The sequence below is a fragment of the Odontomachus brunneus genome, unplaced genomic scaffold, assembly GCF_010583005.1.
Source record: "Odontomachus brunneus isolate Ranch 3 - 2012 unplaced genomic scaffold, Obru_v1 Obru_scaffold_141, whole genome shotgun sequence".
NCBI lineage: Eukaryota > Metazoa > Arthropoda > Insecta > Hymenoptera > Formicidae > Odontomachus > Odontomachus brunneus.
In genome coordinates this window covers 278,520-291,131 of record NW_022639591.1, presented here as the reverse complement: position 1 = coordinate 291,131, position 12,612 = coordinate 278,520, and the positions used below count along the sequence as shown (strand labels likewise).

The window sequence follows — 12,612 nt, the reverse complement described above, 5'->3', positions numbered from 1 at the left end:
AATTGACCTCAAGGTCAAAACCAATGGTACAATTGAATGACCCCCTCTGTCCTGGTCAACTTTTATCTAAACCATTTTTTTGTAGATACCGTAATTTGGAAGATATTCGGATCCATAGACTAAAATGACTCACCCTGTATATATATATATATGCACATAATTTTTTTATTCTTAAGGTGTCATTCCTCCGGGCAAAAGATCTCGCACTAAACATCATGAAAATAGGTCCCGGTGAAAATGACTGAATTTGAAATATGTTATACTTTTCGAGTCACTAAACAAAAATTTTTTTAGGCAAAATGTCAGAAAATGGACACACACAAACAGTTTTGTTTCAACTCTTCAAATATATAAAATCGCAATTAATCTTTAAAAAATTGAGGTCAGATCAGCAAAGATATCACTTTCGAATTAATATAATTACTACTATAATTATTATTATAAGGGAACAATACGAACTTTTAGTCAATAAAATAGTTAAAAAATAATTTATTTATGATAGTATTGTTTAAACAATTTAAAAACGTCATTACAAGAACTGATTGTTGATTACAAATCTGTGGCAAAAATCATGACGGATATATAGCGTTTTCCTATATAATACATTAATTATTGCAAAATTAGTATATAACAACATTGAAGGGAATGAACACGAAAATGATATTCATGACAACATTATTCATGAATACTACTGTACTTGTGAAACAAGTGCTAGGAGTATTGGCTGGTGTGCTTACGTTGCCAGTGTATTATGATTGCTTGGATACGCACGTTATGAACCAAATGTTTCATATCTTGCTACATCTCTACTAAATAACATTTTGGGTGCAACTAATAAAGCGCAGTCTATCAATTCAAATGATGCTATGGAACTAGGTGAATAAATGAGCGAGATTTATAAATCGTGAGAGGCACGGAAAACTCACGTACAAGAAACACTTCAATTCGTGAGAGGCAAGGGGACTCACAAATAAAAAATACTCTAAAGGAGTTTAAAGTCGCACTATAACCTCCACGTGATAGATAACTATAATGTTATAGGCTAATCGCAGGTGTATAACAGTACTTGTTTTAATTTCATAATATAAGGATCAGACTACTGAAACACGTTTCTTATTATTAGCCATTTGTTTGTCAACTTTGTAACAAATAATGCGTTATATTGGAAAACGCTATATATATTTATGTCATGATTTTTTTAACAGAATTCTAATTAGCAATCAGTTCTTGTAAACACAAAATGACGTTTCCAAAGTGTTTAAACAATACTATTATAAATTATTATTATAAACAAATTATTTGTTAACTATTTTGACTATAAATTCATATTATTCTTTTATAATAGTAACCGCATTGATCCGAAAGTGATGTCTTTGCTGATCTGACCTCTTTTAAAGGTTAATTGTGATTTTATATGTTTGAAGAGTTGAAACGACAAAACTGTGTGTGTGTGTGTGTGTGTGTGTGTGTGTGTGTGTGTGTGTGTGTGTATGTGTGTGTGTTGTCCATTTGCTGACATTTTTTGCTTATGGAAATTTTTTTCAGTGACCCAAAAAGTACAACATATTTTAAATTCAGTCATTTTTACCGGGGCCTATTTTTATGATATTTGCGGGGTCCTTTAACGACAAACGTTTAATAAAATCACGTTAGCCGTTCTCTCACTGCAAACCTGTGCGCAACTGTGACAGATCGGTTTTGTTAAAATCTCGACATGTCCAGTAATTTAGCTCACACTTTATATCGACTAAATTGGGTCACGTCTCACGGATTAGTACGTAAAATTTCTTTCCGATTTTAAGAGAGACACGGTGTTTGTGTGCACGCGGGCGTATCCAAGATCCGCTTGCGGTAGATAATTAATTTAAACGGATAATAATTAATCGTATCGCGCAGTAGGAGAAGATGACTCACCGAGTGCTGTATGGCGGCGGAATTCCCCAGCTGTAGCAGAGACAAATTTCGGGCGCTGAATCTCAGGTTCCCCCATCCATTCCTGACCTGTTGCTTTCTTCCATGACTGAAACAATAATATGTGTCAGTCGTGTAAGCTGCTCTTCCAAGCGAAAGCTTTTGAAAAATAATGGAGATAGCGCGAATCCTACACGACGCTCGAATCACTTAACAAATGTGAGCGGTAGATGTAAGTCTCTCTCGAATTCAGGAAATGTGAGACGCGAAATAATCGAGTTCTATTTGTCGCGTCGATAATGATTTGCTGGGACAGCTATAAGAATATCGTAATGTCGAGAACTTGGAAAATATGGAGGACAGATTATAAGAGGAACTATTTTACTTCAAAGATTGAAAAGAAATAAACTTTCTTTTTAACAATATGTCTAGCGTAAATAATTGATTTGTTGAGAAAATTTGGATGGAAAGTTTTATCATTTTTAGTAATAACTAAGAGAGGGATAATTAATAATTATTAATTATTATATTTGTTTTTTTTTATATATTATATATAAAATGATATTAAATATATTAAATATAAAAAATGTAAAACACTCTGTAGATACATTTTCCTTTTTAATTAATAAATAAAGAACCAGTACACAAGTATAAAAGTGATAAATGTGGTAGCAAAGAGAAAATTATGAATCAATATACTAAAGGAAGAAAACGTAAAACCCAGATATTTTAGTTCTTTTCCTGACTTTTTTCAATAATATAAAAAACCAAAATGACAAAACAAAAAACCAAATAATACAAAATAATAAATCAGAATAATCCAATATATAAGCAGAGTAAAGGAATTGATTATGCAATAAATTTATTTAATTGATATATAATATATATTCCATAATACATTATTACGAAATATATATTGTAGGAATATTGATTCTTTCAAATCACAACGTTGCTACAATATAAATCCGTATTTCAATTTTCTCATAACGTAAAAACATTGATAATTACCTATAAGATTCAATGAAAGAAGGTTAGGTTCAGTAAAAGAAGGTATCTAAAATTTAATTACAACTCGAATATTAACAAAAAAATAAAAAATGGAAAAATTAAAACATCGGAAAAATGGAAGATCAATAAAATGTCCACCTTTATATATCGGGTACAGAACTGATTATGGAAATGAAAAATCAGTTCCTTTTACCCTAATAATCAGTTTGTTACTTTAGAGGAGAAGATGGAAGCATGAGCCATTTTTTTGTTGTAGACGAAAAACCTAATATTAAATATAAAAAGTGTATTAATAATTGTCAGAAGCGTTAGTAAATATATCTCTTATAATGTATTCACAATTATTAGGAAAAAATAAATTTTTCAAAGAGCATATAATCTTTTTTAACATAGTACAAGAAGTGGAGTTTTGGAAAAAGAGTGGTAATATAAAACAGGCATGAGAGAGAGAGAAAGAGAGAGAGAAACAGACAGAAAATAAAAAAGCTTACTCGTTGTTATTATAAAGTAGTTGATATTAAAATAACTTTTTTATTGAATTACTTTAAATGTAAAAATCATAAGTTAAAAATAAAAATAAAAAAATTTCCTATAAAGATTACAGAGAATAATTCAAATTATATGTAAAAGTCTTTTATATTTATCAACAGAAATCACAAATAAAAACATCACTTTCATACCCACTGCATAAAACGTAGAAATATAGAATATGTTAATATGGAATACCTTGTTCTATATATCCAATACCTCTTATTCCATATTATCATTCATTGCTATTTTCCAAACAAACCAACGAATCTTAAAGTAGGAAAAATGTTTTCAAATTATCAACTCTCCGATTTTTACATTTAATCTTATTGCTAATTATGACACATTATATCTAACATGTTAGATTTATCGATTAAAAGAGAGAAAACATTTTTGAATCTCACTTTGTAAAAAATTTTAACAGAAAGAAAACAAAACAGTTTTTCTTACTAAAATGCCAGGTTGATTGATAAGTCTTTAGAATGACATAATAGTAGTGTTGCCACCTCCAATGCGCCGTGAATTTCCAATAGTGCCAACCTTCAAACCTTTCACTACACAGTTACAGACAGCTAGTTGTTGACAATCAGTATATTTGTGACAGCCATTGAAAGCATATAACCTCTGATATTTTATAAAAATGGAAAAAACTGAAATTCGTGCAGTGATTAAGTATTTCTATTTGAAAGGCTTGCAACCGCAAGAAATGATTGAGGACTTCCAAAAAACTTTAAGGGAGTCTGCTCCGTCGAATGCAACCGTATATAACTAGATTGCTGAGTTTAAACGTGGTCGTACCAGCACATTGGATGCACGACGCAGTGGTCGTCCAAATGAGATGATTACATCAGAAATGAGTTAAAAATCCATGATATCGTGTTGGATAACCCCAAACTGAAATTGCGTGAACTAACTACGGCTGGACATCTCATCTGAACGTGTGTTCAATATCCTACACGAACATTTGAGATAGTATGAGAAAGCTAACTGCAAGATGGGTGCCGCGATTGCTAACAATCGTTCAAAAACATGAACGAGTTTGCACTTCTCAGTATTGACCTCTTCAAATGAAGAGGTTGAATGGGAAACAGACGCATATTTTGGCGGTTTAGAAACTTATTATTTGGAAAGCTTAAAGAAGCTAAAAACTCGTTGAACTTGGTGTATTAAGTTAAAAGAAGATTATGTTGAAGAATAAAGTTGAGTTTTGCTAACAAAATATTTTTTTCATTTCATTTTCATTCTAAGGACTTATCAATCAATTTGATAAAACAATATGGCACTAACGCTAAATCCCTTTAGCGGCCGATAAGAATGTTAATAGTTATATTTATTTCAGTTATTAATAAATCGCAGAAATTGTTCAAGAAATCAGTTTTATTTCATTTTATCATTTTCTTCTCTAATATTTTTACTGATAATTCATTATACATTACATCCGTGTTCTTATTAATCCTTCACTTTATCTACTTGTTTATCATTTAAAACGCAAGAAAGTTTGTAAGCACGAATGCCTTTTCTGAAGATATTCAAAGATCTTAAATGGCGTTCTTTTCGTAGCAATGGAAATTCGCAGTAAACGCAGCAAACATACCATCTCGCCACAAATCTTCCAGATATATAATAGGTTTCTGGAAAGCGATATCAAATTTTATTAGAGGCACGACGTCTCTTGCGACGACGAGAAGTTGCATTAATACGTTTTATCGTCGCTCCCGGGTGAAATGAAGTTATATCAGATTTGCACTTTTTACTTCATTTTCGAGGATCCGTTCGGGATTCTTCGATACTTTCTACTCTCTTACTCGACACGCGCTCGTTGATGCTGTTCCGAATTTTGAGGAAGAACGGGAATGGCTGCGCGAACTACGACAAAAATAAAGGTAAGCTCGCAGCGATACAGTAATATCGACGATATTAATAACGATACGTAATAATTTGACAAAATTGCTTGCAACTCACATCGATTCGTATTTGCGCATATTTTCGATCGTACCTGTATTATTACACGAAAGTATGCAATATTTTTATAGGTACAAGCCCGGAACACATTCTTCGGATTAGTGCCAGCAAAATCGAGAGCGTGGTATTCATCGCGGTGAGAGATTCACCGGCGACCCGAATATTATGACTTCATACCGACCCACATTCCGCGGCTTGTAGTAATTAATGCAGCTAAGTTTTCTTTCGTAAAGCCGAGTGAGACACAATGTCCGAAAATTGTAATAGCGCCAGCTCGAGTTAAAATGACAGGAGAACGCAACGAGAAGCTCCGTGGAGATGTTTCATTCGTGAAAACCTCGCGATAGAATCATTTCCGGTTGGTTTTCCAGGATTGCTTTCGTTCCTTCGTCGAAAGACGTGAAGCTCAGGTTTAAGAAGGTCGGGAGGTCGGGAAGGTGGACGTGGGGACTCGTGAAAGATAGAATGGAAATGTCGAGTGTGATGTTTCACGTTTTCAGTCTGCTCATCAATGCATGAGCCGCGGAATAAAAGCGAAAAGCATTACGTGGACCACTCGTATCTCTTCATAAAAAGGCGCACGGTGGTGATGATGTTTTCTTCTTTTTTCACTGTCCTTAAAAAAATATTGTCGATAAAAGAGGATTGAAAAGTAAAATTCCATTTTAGGGGACCCCTTTCAGATAAACCTTTTGAAAGATCGAGTTTTCTCAGATAATTGTTTATCGTATTAATTGCAATGTCTATAATAACTATAATATCTTGTTTTTGAGATATTTTAAATGTACAATTAAAATAGAATATATGGTATAATGGAATAAACCATAAAAAACCTGGCTTACACCTAATTTAAAATGTAAAATATAGTTATTTTTTACTATACTTAACTTGTAATATTGTCTCTTTTAAAAATAAAAAATATATCAATTTTTAACATATTTTGTGCCTAATTGAAAAAATCGCGTAAAAAAAGAAAAATCGTTAATATTAATGAATTTTTAGAAAAAAATATATTGCCTAACTAGAAGAAAGTTTTACGGAAACACTGAATATTGATAGTACTAATGCAAAAAAAATTAAAATCGAATTGCATAGAACGTTACATATACAACATATGAAACTTTATATGAAATCTTAGACGACTATAGAAAAATTGTAAGTGATCGAAGAATTATAAATTAATTTTTGGTTATAATATTACATAAGAAACACATTCATCTAATAAAATACCTGTTGACTAGAGTAATTAATCCATTTAAAAAATTTATATAATTGATTTCAAAAATCGATTGTATGATAAATAAAGCGCTAATGAAATGAAATAGGATACATATGTATTGAATTACAATTATTTCCCAAATAACATGCGTGTCTAAAAGTCATCTTAAGGGGATGTCGAAGTGCACTTCGAACCAGTTTTATCGACATTTTGTATTTGTGGTATATTCGTTTATGGCTACACAGAGTTATAAATATTTTTGCAGATTTATAGTACAAACGTTAATAGATGACGTCCTGGTGGAATTTATTCCAAGAACGAAAAAAAGTTAAGAAACTATATTTCTGTGCGCTCACTCTTACTTTAATATGACATACAGAGCTGTCACATAAAAAGAACATTTGCTTTATACTAAAGTTTTGGAGGTTATGTGGGCATCAAAAGGGTAACGCGCCCTTTAATGATTTTTGATGAAATGACAACAACATGATTTAAATGTAACTTCTGACACACACATACACACACACATTGAATAACTAAATATAATACTTATAACATAATAGACCAGTGGCGTAGTTAAGGGGGAGGCTGCAGCCCCCCTCCGAAATTAATTTTCTGAATTACATTAAGTGTGAGAAAAATTTTTTTCAAATGACCTTTTTTTTGCTTGTCAAAAATAAAAAGTACAGCCGCCCCTAAAATTTTTTCTGGCTACGCCACTGTAATAGACAAATTCTCTCGGATTTAGGCCGTTCAAATTTTAACGTCTTCTCTTAGTATCAATTCTTGTTTATATATGTATATTTATATTGGCATTATTTGGACCTTGTACACATATATTTGTTATCCATCGACCAGGAAAGATATCTATGAACGTGACTCGGTGTCCGATATGCTCGGATTGATGTCATCGGTACGCTTGCCTTTTTATATTATTAACTGATTGCATTGTTTCATGTATAATCGTTACAGGCTTTTTTGGGAACGTTGAATATCAATCCATAGACCTATTAATCTGGGAATCGTTAAACATCGTTGTTCGTAGAAGAATCTGATTGGTTAGCTACCAGGTATGTAAATATGAAACCGGAATTTTTGTATAGAAAATACACGTTTATTGTATGAAAATGATAAAAACTATTTTATTCGAAGTATTGCCCATCGCTAGCTATACATTTTTCCCACCTGTCTAACAATTTGTGGATGCCATGCCAAAAAAACTGTTGCTCTTTTGAGGCAAACCAGTCATCGAGCCATTTTCGTACATTTTCGTAAGAAGTGAAGCGCTGCTTAGCAAGTGCGTGTCCCATCGATGCAAATAAATAGTAATCGGACGGAGCCAAATCTGGTGAGTAAGCCGCATGCGAAAGTATTTCCCAACTAAACTCCTCAATCGTTTTCTTGACCAATTTTGCTGTGTGTGTGATGGTGCATTATTATGAAGCAAAATCACTTTGTGTTGCCTTTTTTTATATTCTGATCGTTTTTCATGCAAAGCTTGATTCAAATCAATCATTTGTTGTCGGTAGCGTTCAGTATTAACGGTTTTAGCCAGGTTTTAGCAGCTCATAATAGATCACACCTTTCTGATCCCACCAAACACAGAGCATTGTCTTCCGTCCATAGCGATTTGGCCTTGCAGTCGATGTCGATGGTTCGCCTGGAGTTACCCATGATCTTTTACGCTTAGGACTCTCAAAATATATCCACTTTTCATCCCCAGTCACAATTCGATGGAGAAATGACTTTCTTTTGTACCTGGCGAGCAGCATTTTGCCAGTGGTTTTTCGGTTTTCCTGCTGTATTTCATTCAGTTCATGTGAAACCCATTTTCTCATCTTCTGGATCTTTCCCATGACTTTCAAACGTATGGAGACGACTTCTCGTGTCATATTTAATTAACCCGCGAGTTGTTGCGTTTGAGTGTCATCCTCATCCAACAATGCTTGCAATTCGCTCTCTTCAAACTTTTTCGGTGGTCTTCCACGTTCTTCGTTTCTCACATCAAAATCGCCACTTTTGAATTTTTTAAACCACTTAAAGCACTGTGATTTACCAAGCGCATGGTCACCGTAAGCTTCGACAAGCATTCGATTCTGCAGCAGTTTTCTTCAAATGGTAACAGAAAATCAATGCTGTCCGCAAATCGTAGTTTCCAGGCACAAAATTCGACATGTTCAACGCTATCACAAACTATACTGTTGTATGAAACTTGTATTGTTGTGAGTTGAAAATTTTTGTCAGAGATGTCAACAAGGAAATGGCGCCAATGACGCGGTTTGACGGTAACTGCATTGACAGCTAGGGCCATCTATGGGCAAATTCCGGTTTCATATTTACAGACCTAGTATAGTCACCGTTCACGTTTCATGGGATTACGAAATATTATTAATTTTGTATTATGCATTAAGGATGGTCCAAAGAGGGTCCGAAACGTTCGTTTGATTTTTATTATAATTCTGTTTGCAATTGTAAAAATATTTCTTCGCTATAATACCGGAGTTTCTTGACTCTTATTTGCCTTCTAGTGACCTCTTATATTGATTAAAAATAATAAAGTTTCCTAGCATATCTTGAAGATAAATTAACGAATTTTATCAAATTAATTTAATCACCGTATGTTGGCTCTTAATAGGTCTTAATTACCTTCTATTTTTGATTCTTTATCTAACCTTATATTTTGTCTAGAACGCTAAGAACTTTTCAAACAACTTAATATATTGTATATATTTAAATTTGCTAAATTTTGGTTTGGATGTACCTAAACGTTCCGTTTTTAGATATTGTATATTTCTCGATATTTAAGGAAAATTGTTTTTTTGAATCTCGACATTCAGATTTCACGGGGTTATAATTTTTTGAGACACTGCATGCTTCCTATATTTTGAAAAATATATTTTTTTTTCGGAAAATTATCTCAGTGTGCAAATTTTGAGTTTATCGATTCTCGGAGTATTTTGCACACTTCCAATATTTCGGAAGAAATATTGTGCAGAAAATTGACTTGGCACTCAAATTTTGGGATTATACTGGTTAGAATATACTTCATACTTCAAATTTGGAGATTTTTTATTCGATATATTTTTTTGGGCAGGACAAGTCCACACTGTACACTTCTTAGTACACCGTACATTTGTTAGTTACACACTTTTTCTAACACAGTACATAAAATGCAACTGATGCTCAAATAAAGGAACTTATCTTTTAAGAAACAAATTCTTCCATTGGACATTGGCTGTATCTCGAACTTTATCGGGAAAAAATGTGCAAACGAGTATACACTCTGTTACGATAAAACGTCTAGGAATAGCTATTACTTTTTTAGATGGTCACTCGCGCTTTTAATTTTAGCTAATCAATTTTTATCTCATAATAGAGATATATTTTATTTGTGATAGCCATCTTTTAGCAATAACAATAAACTGGTTAACTCTTTAGTTAAAATCAAATCAGCTACTAAGATGTAGCTGATAGAGCTAAGCTATTTTCTTACGTGCAAGGAAAAAATATTGATAAAATAATTTCTTTCTGATAAGAGAACAATCTCACATAAAGGTATTCTGTTATGATACATCTCATGTTCGCAAGATTATTTTTGCGACGATAATAACCAACTGAAGCTTATGTACCGTGATTAATCAACGTGATCGGTGGATAACGATTATTCTTCGACATCCCTATTGTCGTAAGATGTATTTTTCTGAGTTTTACTGGCAATAAATGTTATGAGAGGTTACAAAATATAGCGCCGGTAAAATACGAGTGTACCAGACGGCGAATTGTCGATGTGGAATATCAAAGAATAATGACTCAGACTCGAGGTGAGGCATTGACTGGAAAATAGGGGAGGAATACCGATGAGCTTCGACCCTTCTCCTTGTCGAAATATTTTTGCCTTACCGAACTCCGCTTGTTACCAGATAAGGGGAGACAGTCGAAAGTTTAATAATCGCGGCGAAAAGATTAGCATCGTTCACGGTATCGTGAATTTTCATGACTTTAATATCACAGACCCCAGATAGCACAGAGAATCCTAAAACAATTCAGTTATATGTCACCAATTCTGAGTTCATTTTTATATACAAAAAGAATTCTTTTCACTGAACTGAACTCTGAAGAATTCTTTTTACATCTGAAAATAAACTTATAATTGGGATATACGACTAAATTCTTTTTGAATACTTTCTGAATTCTCTGTGCTATCTGGGACGTTATTTATTTTACCTAACATAATATATAATTTATTTTGCGGATATATATAATAATTTATGTAGCGAGAACATTTTTTGCCTGAGTTCTCGAGTGCATGTCTTCTTTGAAGCAGAACTATTTGGAATTTGGATAAAAATTTCACGTAGTCGTGTTAGAATTTATTGCGTATCTAAACGCGACAAATGTTTCTTTTCTGCAGCATTCTAATTGGTGCAAAGCAATACTGACTGTCCCAGTTGAAAATGCTAATAGGAGAGGAAGAGAGTACGACACCTTCATACGGCGAGCACGCGTAATAGCGTTTCGCGCGACGCAAGCTTTTGTTTCACGAGAACAAACTAAATTACCGCAACGGCGAACTTGATTTACCGACGTCACACGCGGGCAAGGATCTCGTAACTCGTATCTCAATGCACCGTAGCACGTGTAACCGTGATACAGACACATGCTCCTTCAGGAGAGCTATTCATTTTGCTCGGACAGGATAACGCGTTTTTTGCAAGGGAGAAAGAAAGAGAGAAGGAAAAGAGAAAGAGAAAGAAAAAAGGAAAATCAGTGACGATTCGAAAGCGAATTCGCGCGACGTCATATACACGCGAGTATTAAATAATTTAATATTTTATTCAGATTTTCGCGATGTTTCATAACGCGAAAGACATGAGAACATTCCTGAGAATCGAGGTGAACTTCAACTCCTAATATATAGAGTGTCCCAGATCACCATTCTCAAATTTTATGAGAGCGCAGAATGGATTGAAGTGAATAAAAAAGTCCCATACAGTTTATCTCGTCTCGGTACGACAAGACATGGGAACGCAGCGATATAAGCACAAGCAGTGGCGCGTTGTTCCTCCCCTCACCGCGCCACCGCATTTCCTGACAATTGAAACGCGCTAGGCCTCGAGCGACTTCAGCGGCTCGAGTACTTCTCCTTTCTTCACGTAATTTTCTAAAATTAATTTCTCGAAAATTAATTGCGAATGTCCTAAAACGATATAGAACTTTCTTGCTCACCTCAAACCATTCTGCACTTTCACAAAGTTTGAGAATGGTAATCTGGGATCCCTATATGTATACAGGGTGTCTCACTCGTACCGTATCAGAGGTAATATATAGATAGAATAGGTCGGGGTGAGTATTAAAATCGATGTCTTTTTTTAAACGATCACATAAAATTTTAAGATATTAACGATAAAATATCTCTACCGAACGGTAGCTCACTGGCCAATCAGCATGCGTGCTACGGTGAGACGAATGCTGTACGCGCTGTAGCATCGGCATAAGGGTGCGTTCCCACTTAGCGCGTCGCGTCGTCTGAGTTGGCAACAGACATTGAAGCAAATGTGGTGTGTGCTAATTTGCAGTATATAGAGTGCATCGGCTCTCACAATAATAGCATCGGCATGACAGGCTAGCCGGACTAGTTTCCTAGTAACGCGTTTTCGTTGTTAGGAGGCTGGCCCGGCTAGCCTGTTAAGCTGAGTTCCCACTTAGCGCGTTACGCGTGCGTCATCCGAGTTAAGCCAATCAAATCGTCCTATTTTATTGCGTAACTTTACGCCAAGTAAAATGGGACGATTTGATTGGCTTAACTCGGATGACGCACGCGTAACGCGCTAAGTGGGAACTCAGCTTAACAGGCTAGCCGGGCCAGCCTCCTAACAACGAAAACGCGTTACTAGGAAACTAGTCCGGCTAGCCTGTCATGCCGATGCTATTATTGTGAGAGCCGATGCACTCTATATACTGCAAATTAGCACACACCACATTTG

At 34.4% G+C, this 12,612-nt stretch overlaps 1 protein-coding gene across 24 annotated transcripts in view; it reads right to left on the bottom strand.

Annotated features, from left to right (window-relative positions):
- The window catches only part of LOC116850282 (pleckstrin homology domain-containing family G member 5), a 734,731-nt gene that overhangs the window by 588,083 nt on the left and 134,036 nt on the right, over nucleotides 1-12,612 (bottom strand). For all 24 annotated transcript variants that reach the window (XM_032828362.1, XM_032828366.1, XM_032828360.1 and 21 more), the window contains one exon: nucleotides 1,915-2,020. In XM_032828362.1, the coding sequence (XP_032684253.1) occupies nucleotides 1,915-2,020 (106 nt within the window). The remainder of the gene's footprint in view (nucleotides 1-1,914; nucleotides 2,021-12,612) is intronic.